Below are 23,963 nucleotides of genomic sequence, written 5' to 3'. Positions count from 1 at the left end.
TGAAAGGGACACCACTGATTTCTGATCATCTGATTTGAATTCATATGAAGCCTGGCACTCCACCTGCTGTAAATAAGTTTACTTTTTGCTCAGTGCAGCATGAAAATGGTCCCTTTAAAAGTATGAAATTGGGGTCTTAAAAGTATAAAAGTACTTTCAGTAGAAGACTGGTTTCTCCTGCTTCATGGAGGAGTCAGTAAGGAAATAAGAATTTAGGCTGGAGGTTTCTGTTTTAATGTTGGTCCTACCTGAAAAGTTTTGACAGAGATGAAATTACTCCTGAGATAGGTGTGTGTTGAAATGAACTCCATCTCTACTTGCAAATTACCTCTGATAGTCAGGTACTTACATAGGCTTGGCCCTCTTCCAAGTATGGAAGATAAAAAGAGAAAACAAAAGGTGAAGTTACATACCTTGAAAATGTTATATTTCATATCACTGATTTCAACAGTCTTGCTGCCGTGGCTGTCATGTTCTGTTTTATTGGTCATTAAGGTCTTAAACCTGAGAATGGTTTTAAGAGATTTCTGTATTAGTGCTTCACACACTCATCACCTACTAACAAACAGCTTAAGCAGGGGGGAAATAAAGATCTTTCCTTGTTCTTGCATGCAAGTTGAAAATAGATTCATTTATTTCAATATAACGCAATTAGTTTAGAACTTCAGGGACAACTTAACCTGGAAATTTCTTGAGTCTGATCCAATCCCACCCTGTAATAGTTACACAATGCTGTTACTATGCCAGTAACAGAGAAAAAAACAAGTGTAAGCATACCAGGGAAAGATTTCCAGGAAATGTGGAGCAAGTGTGGGTCTAGCTGGCAAAGCCTGAGGGAGGGAGAATAGGAAGGCAGGGAATGGCTGACACTCCAAATATTGAGCAGGAATTTAGGGATAATTAATCACTGCTTATTTTATGTCAATAGAGCTCTGGCAATCTTTAAACATACTAGGAAGGGACAGAAAAACTCATCTTTACTCTCACTCTCCTACTATTCTTAACACTGGAGCAAAGAAAATGTGACCTGAATTATGGTCTGTAGTCATATTCTTAGTATCTGCCTTACTGCAAAGTGTGATTGAGAGACAGAAACAAAAATGAGAGACAAAAAGGCCAAACCTTCCTTTAAAACTCTGTACTGAGCTGTGGAAAGGGACTCACCTGTTAGATGCAGTAACCAGCAGGACTTTGTGTGCATAAAATAGCTTTCCTTCTACTAAGAAAGTGACATCAGACATTTCTTTATTGTTTAGAAAGTGAGGATCTGTCAGGGTAAGAAAAAAAGAGGGTAAATATTTTTTTTAAATGTGGATGTTTTTAGGAAAAAAAAAATTCCAAAAACTCCAAGAACTTCAGTGTTTAGGTTCAGTGTTCTTTAGGTTCAGTGTTTAGCATCTTACCTAGCCTGGCTGGCAGTGTCTTTCGGATTTCAGGAATGCTGGGTATGGGACTGCTGCCATAGCAGTGGGTGAAGATGGATGCAAGCTGCTGGTTGATAGAATCATTCTGTAAGGAGGAGGGAACAGGTATCATCAATCAGCACTTTGTGTTCAGCAGGTTTCAAACACGCTGTAACAGTTCAGTTGAGGCTCATAGCAACTGCACCCTACAAGAACAGCCTCCAAAAACAGGGACAAGCAGGTGGGCTGAGTATGTTCTGACAGAATGCTCAGCAACAGTTTCAGGAGCTTTCCCTTCTCCTGAGATGCCTTTTCTGTGAGGAGCACTTCTGAGGGTTGTGGCTCAGACAAATGCTATCAGGGCCATTTTCATTCCCTCACTCATTAGGGACTTGGCAGCCCAGTTCCAATGTTCTTGTTGTGCTCTACCTTATACAACAGCAAAAGCCAAACAGCCGGTTCTGAGACTGCTACAAAACTGTTACTGATAGTGTTACAAAAATAATAATTACTTTGCTGGTTTTGAGGATATCGAACATGAGCTGCAGCCCTTCATTAACCAGTTCCTCATTGTAGTCCTCTTCCTTAATGGTGACAAATTCCCTTAAGAGGGTCTGGACGACTGAGTAACGAGACTGGTAGAAGGTTGTCCGGAGGGACTCGATCCACACGTGGAGCTTCCAGGGGACTCCTGCAGCCACAGGAAAAGGACAGTGAAGGGTGATGATTTGCTGAAGTACCTGTGAGTAAACTGTCCTGCTCCTAGTCCTACCAGTGGCACTGAGGTAGATCTTTACATACACCCTAACAGCAGATACCATTTTGTCTTGTTATCAAAGATGACTGGACTGGGTCACTGACAGATTAATTGACTTATCTACAATATAGGACCAGGAAAGTTGGAACTTTTTGCTAATTGTTAAGGACCAGAGACTCCCTATTGTGTTTTTAGCTTCAAGATCAGTCAGAACTACAAAATAAATTTGAACTGACCTTGTAAGAATACACAAACATGGTCTGAAGTCTTCTCTCCTAGTTACTTGTAACTGTCTAGACACACAAGCTTCAAAGCTTCTTTTTCCTTCTAGATCAAATTGTTCTTTCACCTTAAACCATTTAATCTCTGATGTTATCTTTGATTTGAGACCAGCCTTTCTAAGACTGAATGATAGATGTCAGAGTTGCTGACAGAGAGATGTGCCCTTTGCTTTTTGATTCTTGGGAAGAGAGGATCCAGCCAAAAGTGAGGAGCATTTTAGATCAGTGAGAATTTGAAAAAAAATTGTCAGGGACCTTAAACATTTTTTTTTAAAGACAGTTGGTTCCCATAAGCTTGGGATGGCTTTGCAGTTGGGGTTATCAATTTCTTCTCTAAATGAAAGGGGCAGAAGAAGCAGCTTGTCACAACTTACATGATGAAAATAAAGAAAACACCTTACCAAGGGCCCTGAGCTCCGTGGTGATGTCTACGTAGCCGTGCTCAGCACTGTAATACATGGCCTCCTGCAGAGCCTTCATCCTTGTTTTACAGAGCCTGACCTGCCCCTCACTGGAGCTGCCCTGGCTGGAGGTGTCACTTTCCACTCCCTCAGCTAAAATCTCCTCCAGGGAGAGGACATCTCCCTTCAGCTGCTGGGGCTGGGTCAGGAGCTTGCGCAGAACATTCCTGAGGAGGAAAAAAAAATCTCACTTGGTAATAAATGAAATATCAACAGTTCAGACAGGACTGTGGTGGTTTGGGCTTAGGGGTCTGGCTTCATAAATGATAAATTTCCTTCCCAAAGGCTGGCAGATAGGGAGCAGCCTTTAAAACACTTGTCCTTTCTCTATCTCACTGGCTAGAAACTGATGCCCTGGTAGCAAGGGCAAAAGGATGGAATATGTTCCTGTACCTTAGTGGTCATGGGGCATATTTCAGGGTGTTAGGGCAAACTGGTCTTTATTGCAGTCTGTACTTTGGCATAGAAAAATGCTTCTTTCTTTCAGCTCAAGTGTGGTAACATTTTCAGCTCTGAAGTATGATTTAGCAGTGTCTGTTAGAACCCTTGCTGATTTCCCAAATGAGCACCTTCAAGCACTGTTCCATTGTTTTAGTCAGACCTGCTTCCTGCATCAGTACACAGACACCATAAACAAAAAATAAATAGTTCTCCATCACAAAAATCCAAACAGAATTTTTTTGGTTTGGAATTTGTCACAGCAGTTGCAAGAAAGAGGCTTTCTTCTTTGTCTCAGCCACTTTAGAAAGCTTTGCATCGTTGGTGTCCTCCAGCCAGCTGGAGCCATCTGCAGCAGGCATTCCTCATCCTAACAAGTCTACCCCAGTACTCAGCTGTGGCCCTGAACTGCCACTAGCTGGTGCTCTCTTTGCACTCACACTATTCAGTATGACTAAAAAAAGGTTAATTTTGTGCTTTAGGATCACCCTGACCGTTCTAATTAGAGAATAAGCCTTAAATTTTGCAGTTTGCATGTTGCAGAAGATCATGGGAGGGGAACAGAATTGGGAACAGAATGGTCTTTGTGTTGTTTTACACTGTAAATAACTGAATTAGGCTGTTCCAGCTTTGCAGAGTTTGGGCCTCATTTGAGCTATTCCAGGTGTTTCCAGATGTGTGATGTACCTGGAGGTGCAGTCCTGGCACCACTGTAAAGCTGTGTTGAAGCAAGGTAGCTTCATGGTACTGGAAGGACTCTCTGGTGAGACCCTCTGGGTACCTCTCAGCCCCATCCACATGGGTGGTTTCAGGGTTATTTTAATTGTCTTGTTACACCAACATTTTTTTGTGGGAACAGAAGGATCTCTGGATGAGTTTGTACATAAAGTCTTATTTCTAAACAACTACTCTGCAAACAGGGTTGGAAAACCCAGGCTGGCTTTTCCAAGCATTTTAATGACTGATTTCTAGGTCAGCTATTCAAAAACCAGGGAGGCAATCAACCAAACTGCAGAATCACAGAATTACCTTGGTTGGAAAAGACCTTCAAGATCATCGAGTCCAACCAAATTCTGATGCAGATTATTTTTGACACCTTAATCTGATTAGATGCCCTCTGAGAAGATGAACCACAATCTCATAACCTACCCATAGGTGAAACTTGGTCTGCTCAGGTATGGCCTAGAGCCAGGTCCTATTCAGTGCTGCAAAGCTAGACCAGCAAGTGAGGGAATAAGACACAGCAAACAACAATCTTTCTGTTGTGTTTTGTGCTAAAATATACTCCCTTTCTTTTAACAAAGTTGTAGTTGCTGAATAATCAAAGTTTTGCATCATTCTTTCTCACAGGGATGTCACAGAAAGCAACTATTGGTTTAAAGAATCTTTTTCTGTTCCCCAAAACACTCAAACCCCACAACCTACAACTGAATGGGAGTGGTCTGAGAAACTGTGCTGCCCTAAAAAATGGTTCTGAACATGAAGAGAACTTTACCTGTGCCCATGTGCAGCTGAGTGACTGAAGCAATTCATTTCTTCATGAAGTGGTGAAGACATCCCATTGACTTCCAGCATACTCAGGAGTGGGTCAGCACCCCTGCTTAGCAGTAAGCTGACCAACTCATAGTTGCCTAGGAAAAACATGACAAAACATGACAAAAACATGGGGATTCCATGCCTGTTACCTCTTGGAAAGCATGGAGCATAGGACTGGTAACAGACACTGTAACAGCAACATTTAGGCTACCAACTATGGCTCTAAGAGCAGCCTGCAAGCATTAATTAGGCTTCCTAATATCTCAGGAGAAGGAAACTGAGTCACTTAAATTACCTCATGACACACAACTAGCTGGAGGCAGAATGAAAAAAGAACTAAACTGGTCTGCTGCTCTCAAAACAGACCAGCAGAGAGGTGTGCAACTGGGATCAGAGTCTCAGCTGGTCAGTTGGGTGAGGTTAACAAAGGCCAGACAGGAGCTGCTCTTGCTGACCACAGCTTCATAAACCCCCCCCCTGCAGACAAGTATTTCAGTCCAGCCCGTTTTCAGCCAGGCCTCCTCTCCACTGTTTTCACTGGATGGAGCAGAGTGCTGGCACAGGGAATATCTGTCACTGGGAGAGGAGGAGGCCATTTTTTGATCCCTTCAGTAAAGCTTGGTGCAGAGTAAGCCAGAGAGACTCAGCCTCATAAACACACAGAAATGAAGCAGAAAGTAATGAAGGGAAAAAAAAAAAGTAAAAAACAGAGGTGAAAAGTGTGGAAACCCAGCAGGTACTTTTAAGCTAGCACAGACTTGTTCACAGAACATGAAACTCTTCTCCTACCAGTTAGGTAGAAGCACTGCAAAATTTTACTTGTATTTATTAAATTAATAAAACAAATTTCTTTCCATAGCAGTTATTTTTCTCCAGGCTGAATTTAAACTTGTTATTTTTTGCAGCTGGACATTATTTAGATCCAAGACAAGCCTTGACTAGACAGTAGCTGGTTTATGTTCCTTGTTGCTGCCCTGTGCAAAGGAGTTGTTTCAGTCAGTTTCACTGTGGAGTCTGCTGGCAGGAGGTGAGTGTTGGGACAAGCAGCAAAAGCAGACACTCATTTTGTGCCCATCAAGCTTTTGCCACACGATGACAGCTTTTAGTCACTGCCAACCAGACAGGGTTCCTAGAAGTGCTTTAGAAATGAAAAAAAAAAAACCAAAAAAAGCTGACTTTTTAGTAGCTAGCTCACTGCACTGCTCATTTGATACCTTTACCATACCCGTGGTACAGTGTGCAATGTGTCTCAGAATGCAGGAATTACTCTTGAACACATTTTACAGACTCTGGGCCCATGGGTGGATGAGTTGTGGTTATTCTGTGGTGGGAGGAGAGGGAGTGTGCTGAGGCTGAGCTGAGCTTACCTGCTGCTGATGCCAGCTGAAGTGGAGTCTCAGCATAGTTGTCTTCTCCACTGTTAGCAGCAGAGCCCTCAACGTGGGCACCAGCATCCAAGAGCAGCTGCAACCGACACATGAAAGGCAAAGAGTTGAGAAAAGAGCAATTCAGAAAGACAAAACAGAGGAGGCTGTGTGTTGAAAAGGCAAACCAGTAGATTCCTAGGGAAGTCTACACAAAGGGATTATCTCAAAGGCAAAAGCAAAGTGTCTATTACAAGGGAAATTTCTCTTGCATTTCATTGCACAGCCTAGGACTAAAGTCTCCACGTGAATGTCAGTTTAGGGTTTTCTTATTTCCTTTTGCTTTGCTGGGCTTTCCATAGTGAGTTTATGCTGGAAAGGTGCTCAGCCTGGCACCTTGGAGAACATCACCTCCTCGTTGGTTTAGGTTTTTTAATTACTTTTATGACCATGGTTTTGCAATTGTAATTTTCCAAATCCAAAGAGCTCTGCAGTCAGAGCTGCTCTTCAGTGCAGGAAGTCCATTTCGTGTAGTTTCACGCTGTGCTCAGGAAACAGGATTCCTCCAGGGACTTAGCCCTGGAGGCCAAACATACCTCAGAATATACAGAACCTGCTTTCACTGAGCTTACTGAGCTGCTGCAAGGGAAATCCCCCCCTCCCGGATGAAGGGGAGAAGGTTACAAGACAATGGGGATCTTTTATGGCCAGGTAGGGCTGGCAGAGAGCATCAGGACACCCAGAGCACCCTCTCCCATGGGAGGAAGGCTCAGCCCTGGCTGTCTGTGCATCACCAGCCCTCAGGAGGGTCTCCCACTATGTGTAGGGGTCCAGTTGGCCCTGTTGTTTAACACTGTCACAATGTAACAGCCCCAGTTAGTGATGACTTTGGCACAAGCAGCACATGCATTCACTTTTTTATTATAAAACATTTTGCAGAGCACAACTCTTGGTGCCAAGTGTCACGTGGTAGACCTTAACTTGAAACCTTCACACCCATTTCAGTGAAAACCTTAACTGAAACCTTCACACCTGAGCTCTGCCCTTTCAATAATAGGTACTGAATGAAAAAAAAAAATAATTATGTAATCTTGAAGTTTTAACCAAAATAAGAGAAGCAAACATTGTGGGTAAAATGCAGTCCAACAGGAGCTTTGACATACTTGGCTCCATCTCCTGGGAGAATCACACTCTTATCTCACATGTAAATTAAAGCTGTCCAAGCTTTGTAATCCCAAAGGCTGCTCTGGCAATTTGCCAGGTGGACTCTAAGCTTTGTAATTATTTACAAAACCTACACAAATAAAAAAAGTGAGTGTGTGCAGCCTCCCTTTGCTAACATTTTTTTTTTTACTTTCTTATTGGGTTTTTTTAATCTTTTTCCCTCAGAGCAGAAGGCAAATTGAATTCACCAGCAATTGGCTATCTGATGGGATCAGTTTTGAATTCCTCTTGAAGTCTGGGAAGGATTTCCAGGGCTCCACCCCATTCTGCTGCCCTCTGTGTTAATTCCACAGAAAAGGGAGTGGGAAGGATGAGAGAGGCTCAGCTCCCACATAGGATTAGAAAAGAAGTTACAGCTGATTTGATGCCATTAGAGCAGAAAGCTGCAGGCACTTAATTTGTGCACACATAAATGTATAAACCAATTAAGATCTAATGTCAGACAGCATCCTGATCAAGGAGTCCACCTGTAACTACTCCAAATGAAGGCCTATTTTATCTAATACCAAAGAAATAATTTGCAGCATTGTTCTGGTAATTCTGGTGCTGAAATACTGAAACTAGAGAAAAAGGAAAAAAGATACAATATTATGCTAGGAATTATGTCATCAAGTCACAGTTCCCCAGGAAAAGCATCAGTTGCATTCTCCTCATTTTGAAACCACACAAATCTCATTGGTTTTTAGAAGGCTTCCACCAACCTGCATGTGGAGGCCTGTGACAGACCCTTGCTGAGGAAGCCTGACAACAAGGGGGCTGCACTTCAATCCCTCTCCTGGAAAGATTCCTGACTGGGGAATTTCCTCTGCTTACCTGAACAACAGAGATGTGTCCATGTAACACAGCAAAGGTGAGAGCAGTCCAGTGTCTGCTGTCGGGATGGACTGAAGGATATCTTGGAGAGGTACTGGGAACCTGGGAGAAGGGAACCAAGGGTGTTATTACCCACTGTGGGCTCTGTCTGCTGCAGTCTTTAGACTTGCACATAATTGGCTTTTTTTCTTTGTAAGTGACAACCCCAGGGAACAGTAACTTAGACCATTTTGAGAAGATGGCCAGCACTAGTCACACTGTCCAGTCCCCTGGGCCTTTTTAATGGGCTTACTGGTTTCTCTCCCAGTGGCAGCTCTTTCAGGAGGGAAGCCCCTTCACCCTGCTGTGCCAATGTCAGTCAGAACTGGAGCCACTGAGTGCTCCAAGAGGAGTTGAAGGTTTTCTTTCCCCAATTCCCAAAGCAGTGGTTTCAGAAAGAAGTAGCATGCTCAGAAGCTTCCAGAAATGAAGCCTTTGGTTGCTAGGAGAGATTTTGTAATAGCTCTTGCTAAGTTAACAGATGAATAATTATGGGGAGAGGGTCCTCTGTTACTCACTGGGATATCTAAATTTGCTCCAGCATCTATAAGCATTTGGACCATGGCTTCATCTCCAGCAGCACAGGCATACATCAGTGGGGTCATACCCTTCAGGAAAAGGAAAAAAAAAAAGTTATCTTTATTTATCAACAGTGAAACTGTCACAGACATGGTGAGTTTGCATCCTAAAGTATAGAAGAGTGTGTGTGTGCAGGTGTGTAGGGACAGCATAACCAGATGTTCAAAACATGTTGGTTTTTATGCAGAGTGGGCACAAGACACTCACTAGTATTGAGTGCAGACAAAACATCAAGGGACAAGACTGCAAAAATATAAAAGAAAACCCCATCCATGTGTTGTCTGCAATGTTTGGGCTTTCTCAAGGGTGCCAAAAAAGAAACACCATTTCTTGGATCATTTGTAGCCAGATGAACCGAAAAAGCACAAAACAACACAAAAAGATGCAAGATGAATTTATTTGGCAGTTTATCCCCCTTGCTAAAATCCTATTTGCCACAATATTTCAGCATTTCAATCCCATAAATCTCTCTCATTCTACTTAACCAGCAAACCATGACAGCTCAGAAATGAATGATGAGATAAATGAGCCTTACTTACTGAGTTCATTCCAAAAGTAGCCAAGGACAGAGAGGAAATGGCTGAGTAAAACCCACTCCTGCTCACATCCTACAGCTCTACAGCTTCCCCCCACTCCCCCTTAATTATTGTGACCATTGGAATTTTTCACAGGAATTTTTCTCTGCTGCTCAGTGTAATAATACAGCTTCATGTTTAGAGAGGGGCATGTATCACAAATACAATGACATCTCACACAGAGGAGTTCTGATCTTGTATGAAAAGAGGTCTTATTAAAACAGCCCCAATTCCAAGCTTTCCTACATTTGAGGCAGTAACATTTGCAAAGGTGTTTTGGGGGTAGGGAAAGGATGGGGGGTTTGGTTTTGAGGGGACTTGGGAGGATCCTCTCTCACTACAGATAAGTAAACTCAATTGAGAATTTAAGACTGGGCTCTGCAGGCACAAACCTGTATTTACTGCCACAGGGTCCTAAAACTACCAGGTTTGAGTAGACTTACCTTTCCTTTTGCTTTTTTTCTATTTTTTTTTCCTTAAGATTCATTAATGACAAAAAGAAATCAAGATCTATGAACTGAGATTGCCAGGTGGCAGTATTAAAACATTCAATTCCATGACAGGACATAGAGAGCTGCTTTCTCTTGCCATGCCTATGTTAGTTTCCCCAGGTTTGGGCATTGGCCCCTTCAGAGAGGGGCATAAGCAGCTACCTGCAAAGTTCAGATTTGGTTTCTTATCCCAGCTGTGACAGATCCACTGCTAGAGACTGGATTTAACTCTCTGTGGCTGGTAGTGCAGTGCAGGACACTCCTTTGGCTGCAGAGATGAGTTGCTCCAGAATCACTTGAGTGGAAAATTTCAGGGAAACAATATCTCCAGAGGGTGCCTGTCCTGCCCTTCTCCTTCAGTGCCAAAACTTTGTGCTTTGAGACATGAGAACAGCATTCTGTGAAGAAGCAAGAGCTGCCAGCATGCTACAATCCCCCGTTCCCAGTGGGAGTGGCTGGAAGATGGCATCAAGAGGCTGACGAGACCATAAATTATTGACTCCTCAAACTTTCAACTGAGTTCCCTGCAGAATTCAGGCTCCTTAAGCATAAAAAAAAAGCCAGACAGCTCCAAGTTTGCTGGCTTGCTGAAGAAAGGTAAAAAAATCCCACAGTGCCAAGATGGCCTTGGCACCAGTTTCTTTAGTGTTAGGGTGGTAATGTTCACATGCAAAATAATCTGCTTTCAGAGAGCAAAAAGGCTGCATAAACAAGAACTGCAAAAAATATGATAAAAATAAATGTGGGAATTGGCAGACCTTAACAGTATAGATTTGCCTCCTTTGTCACTTTAATAAAGTCAATATCAAGGGGACTATGATGTGATACCCCACTTCTGTGACCACAAAGCTCCTTGTATTGGATGTAGAAATAACTACATACCTAGATAAAAGCTTGTGCAGGAATAGTTTGTGCTCCTACTTGTGTACATGTTCACACATCCTTTAGGACTGCAGGATGGTGGAAAGTGCTGTGGAAGATGTGTGAGTTTCAGAATTTGGTCTGAAATGCCACTGCAGTAAAATGCTGTTGATGAGAACACCTCTCTAATTGAACACAAAGCCTTCCTACTGCTAAATATCCCACTGCTTCTGAGACATGACAGCTCATTCTCATTGCTGTGGCACCTATAATGAGTGTTTACTTGGGAGAGGTGGGGTTTTTTAATTAAAAGCTAATTCAATGCATTGAATGATGCCCCAGAGAACAGACCGCTGTTACTTGATGGGGCTGACAGCACAAGTAGAAGCAGTGAAAGACTCTCCAGCCTACCAAATACCTCTGGTTCAACACTGCTGAGCAGGAAAATGAAAAAAGAAATGAAAAAGAAATGAAAAAAGTGAAATGAAAATGAAAAAGAAAAAAAAATAGACACATCAGGATGATGGACTTCCAACCACTGGGGTTCTTGGTGCTGTACTAAGAACACACAACTCACTTCACACTTGAAAGCCATCAGCCAGCCACACCTTTTGGTCACTCACCACTGACCCAGACTGTATCTGGGCTGTTGGAGCAGAAGAGTGTCACTGGCAAAACCCACTTTATTTGGACATTGTCTTAGCATGAAGACAACATCAGACTTTCCATTCACAGCCAGAGTATTAACCTGTCTTCCATCAGTGTCTGAGACAGCCCATCCAAGGAACAGACCTACATTCCAGTTGATAAAGAAACAATTCTCTCAAAGCTTTGACTGTCTTTTTTGGGGAGCTGTTTGCTTGTTTGTAAGGGATACCTTTTCAGTCTAAAACACAAGCTAGAATTAGAAAACCCTTGGAGAGGCAATTAACACTTACAACCTCATGTATTGATTGGCTGCTTGGGAAGGAGCATGCAATTTGTTCAAGCAAACAATTTCTGTGAGAATTGTTTTGCATACCTGATCATCCATGGTGTTAACCCCATCAGGTCCCAGCACATCAATTGCTTGGTTGATCAGATCTGTCCTTCCACAGTTCAGCATTCGGAAACCCAGATCCTGCTGGAATTTTTCAGTAGCAGCCTTGGCATCCAGCCTCCGGAAGGAACTAAAGCAACATTCAGGTCTGTGAAGAACAAAAGAATTCCTGGATTTTTTTTTTCTTTACCTCCATCTCCTAAGAAATCAAGCTTATGAGTTATCATGATTTTACCTATCATGTACCTTCCCCATTGCATTATGATTTCTGAAAAAATCTGGTTACCTTCACTCACTTATTCCTTGTCATGAGGGGTATTTCCTGACCAGGAACCAGTTCTGCTACTTCTCACTGAGCACTTGCAGCAACCAGGTTTCTTTAGTGCAGCTTCTCACAAAAAACCTCACCAAACCCCAGCTGCTTTAAACAATTAGCTGTGTGTGTTTTGAATATAATATTTGTATTTTCCTGCTTGTTACAGGACCACCAAATAAATACAAGGTGTTGCAAGGAGGAGAAGGAGGTTGAGAGAAAGTGTATATAACAAAATGCCATGATACAACTATGCCTACCAGACTAGTTAGGATCTTGGAATCAAAGGCATTTCTGGAAGGAGATAATGATTTTTATTTATTTTTTAATTTTTGTTTTCCAAAAAAGAAACTACCAACTTTAGGTAGTGGAACATTCTCAAGCTGTCAAGAAAATCAAGTGTATTAACATTTCTATGAGGCTCTATTAAATCCTTATCCTTTAGATGACTATCAAATGACCTTTATCTCATTTGGAAGGAGCCCAGGGCTTACTGTAAATCCTCTGTTTATCTGCTCAGAGACTTCTGAATTCCAAACCTGGAAGTGTATCTCCTTCACTGAAGAGCCATGGCCAAATCAGAGGTGTTTCCTATCTCAGCTGGGCATTGATAGAGTCAGCCCTTTGATGTTATTTCTGGATCAATGTCTTCTCCTCTAGCTGCCTGGTTTTCAAGACAGGCTCTTGAGCAAACTCTCAGGGAGTGAGATAGCAGCCTGCCAAGTTCCTTTGAAAAATGAGATGCTCTCAACGAGTCTGACCTCTTCTGGAAACTTTGTATGCCCTGCCAGATAACTAAAACACTCATCACTTCACATAGAAGAGTCAAGAAGAATCTTTATCACGTTTTAATTCAGCTGGTCATTTTTCTGAACATCCATTGATGGTGGGTGACAAATGGTGAGCAGATGCTATGAACAATATCCTGAGTTAACAAAGATCCCTCCACAGCCTGGTGACCCCTCTCATTGTAGAGGGGAAACCAGCATCTCAGCACAGCTGCTTTCAGAAAGGAACTGCACCAGGGTGTCATTAGGGGAACAGTCAGCAGAGAAGCAAAGTGATAGTCTTGGAGTCACCAGCTCTTTGGAAATACATCTGCAAATAAAATGTGTCCCTGAGGCAGTTGGCATTCGAAAACAAGATCTCTGAAACACCCAGGCACTGGATTAGGACACATACAGAGCAAGAGGACAGTGAGGAAAAGGGCTTAATGCTAGGCATATAAATCCTAGGGCTAGGCCAGTAAATTAATAATCTTGTTTGACTAAAGTAGTAGCTCCTCCATGAGAGATGCAAAGTAGCTTTTTCTTTTAGAGTGTGATAAGATTTACAGCATACTACCAGAGCTGGGGGAAAGAGCTCACTTGTGCACAAGTGTTGTGCAGCTGCTGTAACCACAGCAGGTTTTCTCTGTTATCCTGTGGAGGAGAGAGACAAACTCTCACGTGCTTCCTAGGGTAAAGCTGTGCTCTGCAGCTGTCCAGTTAGCAGCTCCTGTACATCCAGCTGTGCCCAAGGGATAAAGGGATAAAGTGAAGGTGGACTGGGAGACATCAGAGAGCAGGGAAAGGGATGGGGCTCAGGTCCTGGTTTGGGAAAGGAGAGCTTGAAGGAGGGGGCAGGAGGCTTTGGGTTTCATAAATGGTAACTACTGCTATAACTACTGGTAGTGAGTCATTTAAAGTTGGTCTGCAGTGAGGAATAATAATAACAACAACAACAATAATAATTTCTTAAAGCAGTGTATGATAATAACTTAATATTAAAATCCCAAGATTTACATTTAAGTAGGTGGGGAAAAAAACATAGTTCTCTGCAGTCTAGCATTTTCCCACCTCCATTATCACTCATCCAGTAACAGCTGAGTACTGAGAATGTTTGTAAATTGTCTGGCAAACATAAACTGAAAGCATCATATTAGAAGGCTTCATCTACTAAGACACAAACAGTAGTTGTGGAAGACTATACTGCCCAAGGAGTCTGTGTTAGAGAACAGATATTAGAGGTCTGAATTTCAGGTTGTACTAATTATACTTTCTTCTTTTGCACACCTTCTCTTTACAGGATTTCAACACACCCTACCTGATGCTTCACTGCTGCAAGAAACTATCATTATATGGTTTTTAGGCTGTGCAATGTGAGGAAAATCAAGTTGCAATTTGCCTACAGTCACACAGCAAGCCAAGGATCAATTTGGCTTCAGTTCCAAAATTTCCCCTCGGTGTGCTGTAATGGCTAGATACACATGGCTGCTTTAAAGGACTGTATAAGGGGCACTGGAAATGAGGCACTGCTCTCACCTCACGCTTTTTTTCTATTAGTTTAAATCTTTCATGCAGCAAGAAGACAGTGCCCTTTCTCTCAAGCCCCACATCACAGAACATCCTTAGACTTCTGAAGATAAAACCCAAGTAAGACAGTTCAGAACAATTCAATTATCTTATGCCTAAAGACCCCACATACTGTGGCTGGGTTGAGGCCCTTTATACCTCCCTCCTTCTATTTATTGCAGCCCTTATTTTGGTCCTCCTGGGTTTCTATCAAGACCTTAATTTCACAGCTCTATCATAAAGGCTTCAGTTTGAAGCTCCTGAGATAAACTCCACTTTCACAAAGTGGGCTGTCTCTAAGTGTCTCCCCTTTTAGCTCACATCAGCAGCAAAATCAAACACCCAAATCACTTCTCTCTTTATTTTTAAGGTATACAATCTATAAAGGTAAGGGACCACCTGTGTCTTATGTGTCAATGTGCAGGAAAAACCAGTGCAGTGTGAGTGGGATATGAGTGGGATGTGAGCAGGATGCCTCTGAAGCACAAAGTTCAAATTCAGTTTTGATATCAAGAGCGTTTCTAAATGAGAGACTGAAAGGAAAACCATGAACATGACTGGAAGTACTTTTGATTGGATTGCTCTTCTACAGTATTGTTCATCAAAGAATTTCAAAGGTTTTGGCAAGCATTAGGCACATATGTGAAATTATTTTAGCCCATATTAAGCTGCCTATGCTAGTACCTACCAGCAACACGTACACCAGAGTAGTGTGTGCTTTAACTGCCACAGAGCACACGTCCACTGGCAGAGAAAAGAGAGAAGGAAAAGGTTCCAGGACTCAACATACAGCTCCTGCTTTCTGGATGCCAAGTCCAAATTCAGCTGCTCCCTTCCAGTCTGAAGCCAAGGAGTTTAAATAACTGCTGAGGATCACCTGTGTAACTTCACTTTTAAAAAGACTGTCAGCACTCTGGGTCTCTCAGGCACCTTGTCTGAGCACAGAGAATAAGCCTAGGAGAAAGCTGCAGCAAATGAAACTTTCATCCATCTAATTGCACCATCATTTTCACTGACTAATTTAGCTTTGCATTAGTTTTTGTGGGTAATAAGTATTACCCTTCAATTCACAAATGGGAAGGCAGAGGATGTAGCAAAAAAGTAACAGCCTTTTTGGCTGCCAGAAGGAAGAATAAAAAGCAATAAATTCAGATACAGGACTCCTGATTAAAAGCCTCTTGTTGCTTTTTGTGAGAGTAAGGGTGTATTTTTATCATTTCAGGTGATCTTTTCATCACTTAAGAGCACCATAAAAGTATTATTTATTGTTATTAATGCATCCTGCCCACTCACTTAACCCAAAGGTATATGGGGGACAAAGTTCTGTCGAGAAATAAGCACTTACCTGGTACTAAAGTTCAAGATGTAACCCTGATATCCAAACCAGTGCTAATGACAGCAACTTAGAGAACTACAAACCTGAATAAAATACCTGTGATGTGCTAATGAACCAAGCTAATTATAAATTCCTGTTCAATATATATGTGAGGGGAGGAATTTAAAAGCTACTGATACATTCCATCAGGATATTACAGAAAGCATTGGAATTAAGACTGAAGCATAAAAAGCCACAGATTCTTGTTCTAAGCCTTTTCTCTCATTCTTCCTACGTAAGTTTTCGTGAGACAAAATCCTCCCACCCAGTCCCAGCGGTTGCCCAAAGTTTCTTTAGCTCTTGGAATACTAAAAGGTAAAATATGTGTTGCCTGTATAGCAATTTGAGATCTGCCTCCTGCAAAACATAGCTAGAAGAATATCGTAAGAAGTTGCAAGCACTTCAGGGGCTCATAAAGCTTAGTCCACGTACTTGAGCTGCCGGGGCTCACAGTCCAGTCCAGGTAGGAGCAGCCTGGCTGTCTGCCTGATGTCATCACTGTCCACGGTCAGACTGCGCCGGTGCTCAGCGTAGGTGATTGCCACTCTCATCCACTCCATCAGTGGTGGCAGAAGCATGAAGGGTCTGTGCAAACAGGGAAAAAAAAAATCCATGACAGTTAACATGGCCCCAATCCCTTGTGCTGCCACAGAGCAAACCCACCTGCAGGGAAAACTCTGTCCCTCTGCTCAGCAGGACTGGGAGGTCACAGCAGGTGGAGGGAACAAACTGCTCTGTCAAGGTTATCTGAACTGCTTCTTACCCAAAATGGGCCCCCCTTGCTCCAGGGTCCCACACAAAGTGTGGGATCAGCAGGGCTCTCATCCCAGGGGTGCAGTTTATATGACTCTGTGTGCTGCTCTAAGTGATCCAGGCTGCTCCATTGCTCATACACTGCACGGATTCTGTTTGAAACTTCAGTGAAACCAGGCTAATTAAATACAACCTCCATTGGTCCTTGGCACTAGCCAATGTTTTTTCACATTTCTGCAGAGCTCAGGCCTCCATTTTTGCACAACTGCCCCAACAATATCTAGGTACCATAATATACACAAGATACCTCACCTATCCATCCTCTTCAGCTGATGAATTCTTTGATTTTTTTCCCCAGGATACCTGCCACCCCGGTGGAAGGCTCTGAAGTGCCAGCTGTAATTGCAAGCACCCTTCCCATTTCCAGTTATTCCCAATCCTATTAACACTGAGGCAAAAAAAGCCCCTTTCGTTCAGGCATTCCAAAGAAAATAACTGAGAGAAGGTACTAATTCCTACACAAACTTCAGAGAAGAAGACACATACCAGAAAATATAAAATGATTTTGGTATTAATGAAAGCAGCTGAACCCATGAAAGGCATTTTCAACTGTGTGCATGCATATGGGAGCACAGTAAGAGTCAGCAGCACCAGTGCCCTTAGAAACTCTTTCTCAGTTATGGGATCTGCAAGCAGAACTCCCTTTGAAGATCCTTCAGGGTGGAATAACTCCACTCTGTAGAGTTAATGCCATCTGCTTCCATTTTGCCAGCTGCCAGGTGAGCTCTCAAACACTGTCTCTTTACAAACACAGGCACTGTTTTTCCCTCTGTTCCTTCTTTTCTATAGAGAAAGAGCATCTAGAAAATAAGAAGCCATTTTAAGAAACCTGATCAATCCTGGATTACCAATGCAAGGGTGTTTTCAACATGACATCTGCCTCCTGCTTTTACCAAAATATCAGGTCTGCTCCATTCCTCACTCTGAAAATTACCCGTAACTCATTAGAGGAAAGACTTTCTGGAAGTCCAGCTTTAGGCTTTCCATGTTTAGGCTTTTTTTTTCCAGCTTTTTTTTCCATGTTTAGGCTTTCTAGTTTGTCCCAGATACATGGGGTGGGATGAAACCAACTCAAAGGTGACTGTTGTCCCAAAGGAGAGAGCAGCAACTTTCAACAGGCATTTGGGAGATGCCTTTCAGCAGACTGTTCCAGAGAACTTCAACCCTTATCTGCCCTGCAAAAGAGTAACTTACACCTTTTAAATTCAGGCATTCAGACTCTCCATGTACTCATCAGAACCTCTAGCATAGGATTCAAAGCTCCCAAGATGTGGTGAGGACAGAGGGGTAGGGTAGGTAGGCTGAAAGCACCAGAATTAAATACTCAAAGTCAGATGGGGTGCAACCTCAGGAGCAATGGAAAAAACTCACCTTACAAGTGATTATATCTACCACCTCTTGTGGTAGATAAGCTCCTAAGGCCACATCACAGCTTCCCTGACACTTTAATGGTGGGAAAATTGCTGAACAGAGAACCACAGTGATCCAGCACTGAGTCCTGATCATCTTATCAGGTAATGAGCCAGACCTTAGGAACTGTTACACATGGCACTGGGCAGCAAGAGACTGTGGTCAGCCAAGAGAAAATACTATTGAGCCTTCATATGTATGTATTGAAATAACATGTATCATGGAGAAATTTCCATTTTGTGCTAAATTCACATGTGCTAGGGTTATAACTGGCTTGGATGCACAAGCAGACCTTGAATATGAAAAGCCTGGTTTGGAAGGAAAGGAAAGGAGAAAGAATTTTTGCTTGTTTATTGTTTTAAATCTCACCAGATTTTTCCAAAGGGTTTAAAACTCTCAGCTCAGCCTCCTTATCCTGTGCCTGAAGGTGAGCAGACTTTGGACTGCAAAAAGAAACATCAGGAAGGATGTTTTGCTCACAGTGCCATCCTAGTTTGTCCCAACCTCACCACCTGCATTTCTGTGCAAGTTTGATAAATCGTTTTGCTATCAGGAGTGACTATAATGACTTCAATTTCTCATTTGCTAGAAGCTTTACTTCTCTTGAGAGTTTCTAGCTTGAGGATGGGCTTCCTGCTCTCCTGACATACACATCCCCCCTTCTTTTATCCTGCAGCTCTTTCTTTGCTCACTGCCACACCATCAAACAAGCTGTATTATCCCACAACCTGAGTAGAAAAAGATACAGTTCAACTTAATAAAACGCCAATATTGGGTTGCATTGCACAAAAAAAATAAATGCAATTACTCTCTTTCTTGAAAAGAAATGCAATTATCTTCCCTGTGGTCCTTAACCTGGGCATCTGTCTGCCTCTAGGGAAACACTGATCATTTCACAGCCTGAAAAACACTGGAGGGGGGGAAGGGGAGAAACCTTAATGGAAAATTAACTGGGAGATGCTGCAAGCTAAAGAATTAATTTCTGTCTAGGCATTTCTATCTGTGCCATGGTCTGTACTGTGCATTTTCCTCTGGACTTCCTGACATTTAGAAAGCAGCATTTGACAGTTCATTAAATTCTGCACATGAAGTGACTGAGCCCTGGGAAAAACTGTGATGCTTGCAGCAGTAGGTCACTAGGGATAGGGACACATAAGCTCTGATTTCAATGAATCTCTGATATTGGGAATGCCACCATTGCTTTGTTCAGTTTCTTGCCATAAAGTTGTCTTCAAGTGATGCCACATGTAAGCCAGGAAAGTACACAGCAGTGGAAAGTAAAATGGACACTGCTTACCTACTACACACCTTGTAAAGAAATGCAGTCATGTCTGAGGCTGTCAGGTGTTGTCTGTATTTTAGCTATAGGTTACTTCAAAATTTTTCCATTTAGAATTGGAACAGCCATTCTGTTCCCAAGGGGATGAAGCTGGAGCTGGCCGAGATGTGCTCAGAGAAAGAATGGACCCTGTTTTGGGCTTGTTCAAACTGAAACATGTTGGGTTTTTTGGACATAACCAAGAAGGGTGGTGGCAGCAACACCTGGAGAGAACTCACAGCAGGTGACTTTTCCCTGGAAAATGTACTAAGGTTATTTGGTTAGATTAGCCTAGAACATGACAGGCACCTGGAGATCCCATGTGACAGCCCTTGAGGAGATACTGTGGGATCAGAGACTTCCAAAGCCACCAGACACATCACAAGGAAACTGATCCCCCAGTGGCCTCTTCTGAGGATTTTACACAGCCCTGGGGCCAGGACATTTTTAGCAGAGGGAAGTTAATTGTGTGCAAAGGAGGAAAGACCTCCACAGGAGCTAAGAAACTATGTCATCCTTCCTCTGCATTGAATGCTAGGACAATGCACTTGTACCTGCCTGGGTCCCCAGGAGGACCCAGTGACAAGATTGCTGAAGACAGGAAGAGCAAGGCAAGAAGAAGACATTTTGCCTCCAGCCACCTCTCTACTCCTAATGCTATTTTTGCTACAGCAAAACAAAGAGGGAGCCAACAGAGACAGCAACAGCAAGAAAAAACTTCTCCTAAACAAAAATCTCCTTCTCCTAAAGCAGGAAAGAAATGACTGTCCCAATGGAAGCAGGTGAAAAGGGAAAATTTGTCTCCCTGTTGGCAGCCTCAGCTGGTCCTGAGACACACACACATCACAGTCTCCCATATTCTTCTAACTGGTAGAACTGAGCAAGCTCCATCTGCTAAAATCTGAAACACAAACTTTAGCATTGCAAAACACAGGTAAATGTCAGAATACTTGTGGTCAGAGTAGAGTAGGCCATAATAACTACTCTGTATTTGATTTACCAAGCAGAGGACATGGGCAGAGAAGAATCCCTAATCTTTAGAGATCACTGGGCTTTGAGCAAGGGACTGAAAAAAAAAAAAAAAAAAGGCTTTCAGTGCAGCCAGCTGATGTTTGGGTTTAATTCTGGAACTAAACTTTATGGTTCAGCCCCATTTTAACCTAAAATGTCAGAGCTCAAATTCACTAACACAAAGTGAGTTAAGAATAGCTATAAAAAGCCAGACCTCAGTTTCACCTGCTTTTTTTTTCTTTTAAGGAATAAGCTTTTTTTTTTTTTTTTTTTTAAAGGAATAAGCTTAAAAGGAATCACTAGTAGAGATAATGGGAGTGACTGCCCTGCTGCCAAGGAGGTTTTTTTCATCATAGATTTTCAGGACTCCTTGTTAGGGGTGCTGGGACACACACACACAAGGAGCAGAACTATGTAGAGAGGAAAAAAGGCAGGAGTAAAACTGCAACAAAATGGTGAATCATATAGGAGGGAGGTCAGGAAAAGATGTGTTGTTTGAACTTTATACAAGGATGGAAAAATCCCAAGGATGGCAACAGAGTCAAAAAGAGAACAGAGTGGAGTCTCATTAATTGGAGGAGGGAAACGACTCTGAGGCAAGAGAGCAGCCAGAACTTAAACCATGTCAAGTTGATGTGGAAAACAGTGGCATTTTTACAGCTTGGATTCTCTAAATCCCTCTTCAAGCTGCAGGGAAAAAATCTGAGTATGTAATTATGTAACAGAAACAATGATTGAGAAAAAACACAGAATCTTTGCTCCAAAACACATCCAGCTTAAATCAGGAACCATTCCTTTCAGACTCAAAATATTTTACCAAATTTGAAAAAAGCCTCCCACAAACACAGCAAAAAGATAGGAATGACCATGCTGGGTTTGATTCAAGGGTCATCTCAACAATTGCCACAAAAAAGCCAGTCCCAGACCTTCACAGAAAAGGGAAGAAGATATTTCACCCCAGTTAGCTTCAATTGCTAACAGAAAGCAATCAATAGCTGGCATGTCTTCCCCCCACCCTGAACCAGTCTGACAAAAGGGAGACCCAGTACCTGAGACCCACCCCATGGGACTGCTGGGGGAAACCTTGCCATGTGCTACAGCTCCTGCTGCAAAGGAAAGCACCAAAGGAAAGTGAATTCTGGAGCAGGAGATGAATCCAAACTGCGTGTGCTGAAGGACTGAGCCTGTATCAGCATGCTGTGTGATAGGCAGAGATAAACACGGGCAGAGAGCCAGAACAGGGTGTCTGCTATTCTTGGATTAGCCTTGATCCTGTGGGCAGAAAAACCAAGAGATAACTCCTATGGTTCATTCCAGCAGCTACCCTGGCAATCTGAAAAAAACCAAACATTGCTATCTGGAAGCAGATGTATCTGGGGTCAGTGAGGTTCTTCACTCTCCAGGGCTGAGTCTCCTCCTTCCTAAATTTTTTTTTTGCCCATGATGTTGAATTCCCAATAGCACCAGGAGGGTTGTGATAAGAAGCTCCTTAGTTATGACTTCAACCTGATTTGCCAACATGCATATGTTAAAGCATATGCTGGTTCTCAAGCCAAAACCAATCTGCCAGATTCAATCCCAGAATTAATTTTCAGAGCCCAGTTGTAAAATTCTGCAGGCAGAGCATTGCCATGCTTACAAAAATTGCCTGAAGTTCCTGAGTTTCAAGTGTGTGAACAAAAAGCCAGAAAGATAAATATTTTTGTGCAGTTCTGAAACACAGAAAACTGTTTAATCATAACTGCAGAAGTTTGTTCAGCTAAACAAAGACAATCTTCACCAAAGCAAAAGGTTTTCACAATAAACAAGAAAACGTTTCTCATTTACCTTACAGGGCAAGCCAAAACCTAATTAATATTTCAAAAGAGACATTTTCAGGCACAAAATAATGGTATCAAGAGGTTAAAAGATGATTCTTTCCTCTTCAGGACTAAGAAACAGTTAATGAAATTCTGTTTTTCTAATTGCTTGACTGACATGGTTCTTCTGTCAGGCTACCCTGAGAGTGGCCTTCTTGTAACATCAGTCTCACCTCATGCTGATGTCAGTGTTTTCTTAATGAAAATCTAAGAAGTATTTTGGCTTTTCACATTCCTGGAATCTGAGAAGTCCCAGAAACTAATTTAACATGAAATTAGAGCACACCAATACGTGTGGATGAAAAGAGCTGATTTGGGAGCCCTCTTAGGTGCACTGATGTAATGTGTGTGCTAAAATCAGGTACCCACCCCACCAAATAGTGCCATTATTCAGCCCAGGTTCTGGCTGCTGCATCACCACCACAGAATGTCTCAGAAAACAGCCAAAATTTAAGAGTTTTCTTGAATAAAAGACAATCAAGCCCACAGGGATTTGTGAATGAATAGGCAGTTGTCTGCTCTCTCAGTCAGCACCAGGTAAGGCACACAGGGTCTGTCATGAATGAAAAATTACAAGGAGCAACATCACTGCTGGATGAAATAGATGCCAGTGGGACATTTTAAAAATTATTATTTTGCAAGAGAGCAGGACTTTGTCCTTATGGCAAGCTGCTCAAGGAATATATTTCACTGCTGTCTTCAAGGAGCTTCTGTTTTATTCCTTAGTCCTTGTTTTAAAGTATTGAAAAGAGAAAATATTAAAACTATGCAGAAATTGAGAGTTCTGTTTCATCCAAAGATGTTTTGTATCAGTGGTGAATGAATGTGTTGGGGTTTTTTTTATTATTGGAAAGTATATTGAGTTATAAGTTTGCATTATGCTTTGGAGTGCAATGTAAGTGAATAAATAGTGCAATGTAAGTGAAAAATATAAGAAATAGAAGCAACAGAAGTGTTCTGAATTTACAGAAAGCCACCATTGCAATGAAGTCAGTCCTAAATCAGACCAGAAATACCTTCACTCTCCCATTTTGTGTTTAATATTGTGAAATCTCCCAATTTCAAACTCTTCTTATGCTTTCATCACCTTGATTTTTATGGTTGTGTCAGTGGATATCAATGAACCTCAGCACTACTACAAAGGGCAGACAGAAGTGCTTAGCTCTGGGATTCTGGTAGGTGGACTTAATTGGAAAAACTCAGATTCTTTCAGTTTCCAAATACCCTAAATTTAGAGTATGCCTGCATTAAATTTCAACAGTTGAAGCTGTGGTGCTTCCCAGCAGATGCCAGAAATTCCAGCTATTAAAGCTGCTTTCAGCATGGTTATTTACATCTGCTAACACTGCTGCTGAACACTTTTTGCTTTGACTCTTACAGCCTATGAACTTTTGGTGAATTTTAAATAAGAATATTGGGCTTCAATACCTCAATGTACACCTGCAGGAGATTTTTCAGCAGGTAACAGTTTGTTCAAACCAAGAAGAATGGAAATAGGGCACATGGAAATTTGAGCTAAGATGATTTTTCTGCCTTGGATATTAGCAGCCTCCTGTCATTTCTACTGAAATGAGATAAAAACCTGGGTTGATTTTTCTTAGGAAAAGGTTTCTAGATGTAAGGCCAGAGTTGTAGAGTTCCAGTTATAATGAATTTACATGCTGCAAACA

The 23,963-nt window shown here is 42.1% G+C and overlaps 1 protein-coding gene across 1 annotated transcript in view; it reads right to left on the bottom strand.

Moving 5' to 3' along the window:
- The window catches only part of ABTB2 (ankyrin repeat and BTB domain containing 2), a 111,944-nt gene that overhangs the window by 4,131 nt on the left and 83,850 nt on the right, over positions 1–23,963 (bottom strand). The window contains exons 4-14 of the mRNA XM_008498297.2: positions 16,315–16,467; positions 11,844–12,009; positions 8,835–8,924; positions 8,278–8,379; positions 6,244–6,340; positions 4,836–4,971; positions 2,843–3,069; positions 1,916–2,094; positions 1,404–1,509; positions 1,165–1,267; positions 414–504 (exon numbers count right to left, since the gene is read on the bottom strand). Of these exons, the coding sequence (XP_008496519.1) occupies positions 414–504; positions 1,165–1,267; positions 1,404–1,509; positions 1,916–2,094; positions 2,843–3,069; positions 4,836–4,971; positions 6,244–6,340; positions 8,278–8,379; positions 8,835–8,924; positions 11,844–12,009; positions 16,315–16,467 (1,450 nt within the window). The remainder of the gene's footprint in view (positions 1–413; positions 505–1,164; positions 1,268–1,403; positions 1,510–1,915; positions 2,095–2,842; positions 3,070–4,835; positions 4,972–6,243; positions 6,341–8,277; positions 8,380–8,834; positions 8,925–11,843; positions 12,010–16,314; positions 16,468–23,963) is intronic.

This window comes from Calypte anna, chromosome 5, assembly GCF_003957555.1.
Source record: "Calypte anna isolate BGI_N300 chromosome 5, bCalAnn1_v1.p, whole genome shotgun sequence".
NCBI lineage: Eukaryota > Metazoa > Chordata > Aves > Apodiformes > Trochilidae > Calypte > Calypte anna.
This window is presented reverse-complemented; position numbering and strand designations above follow the sequence as displayed.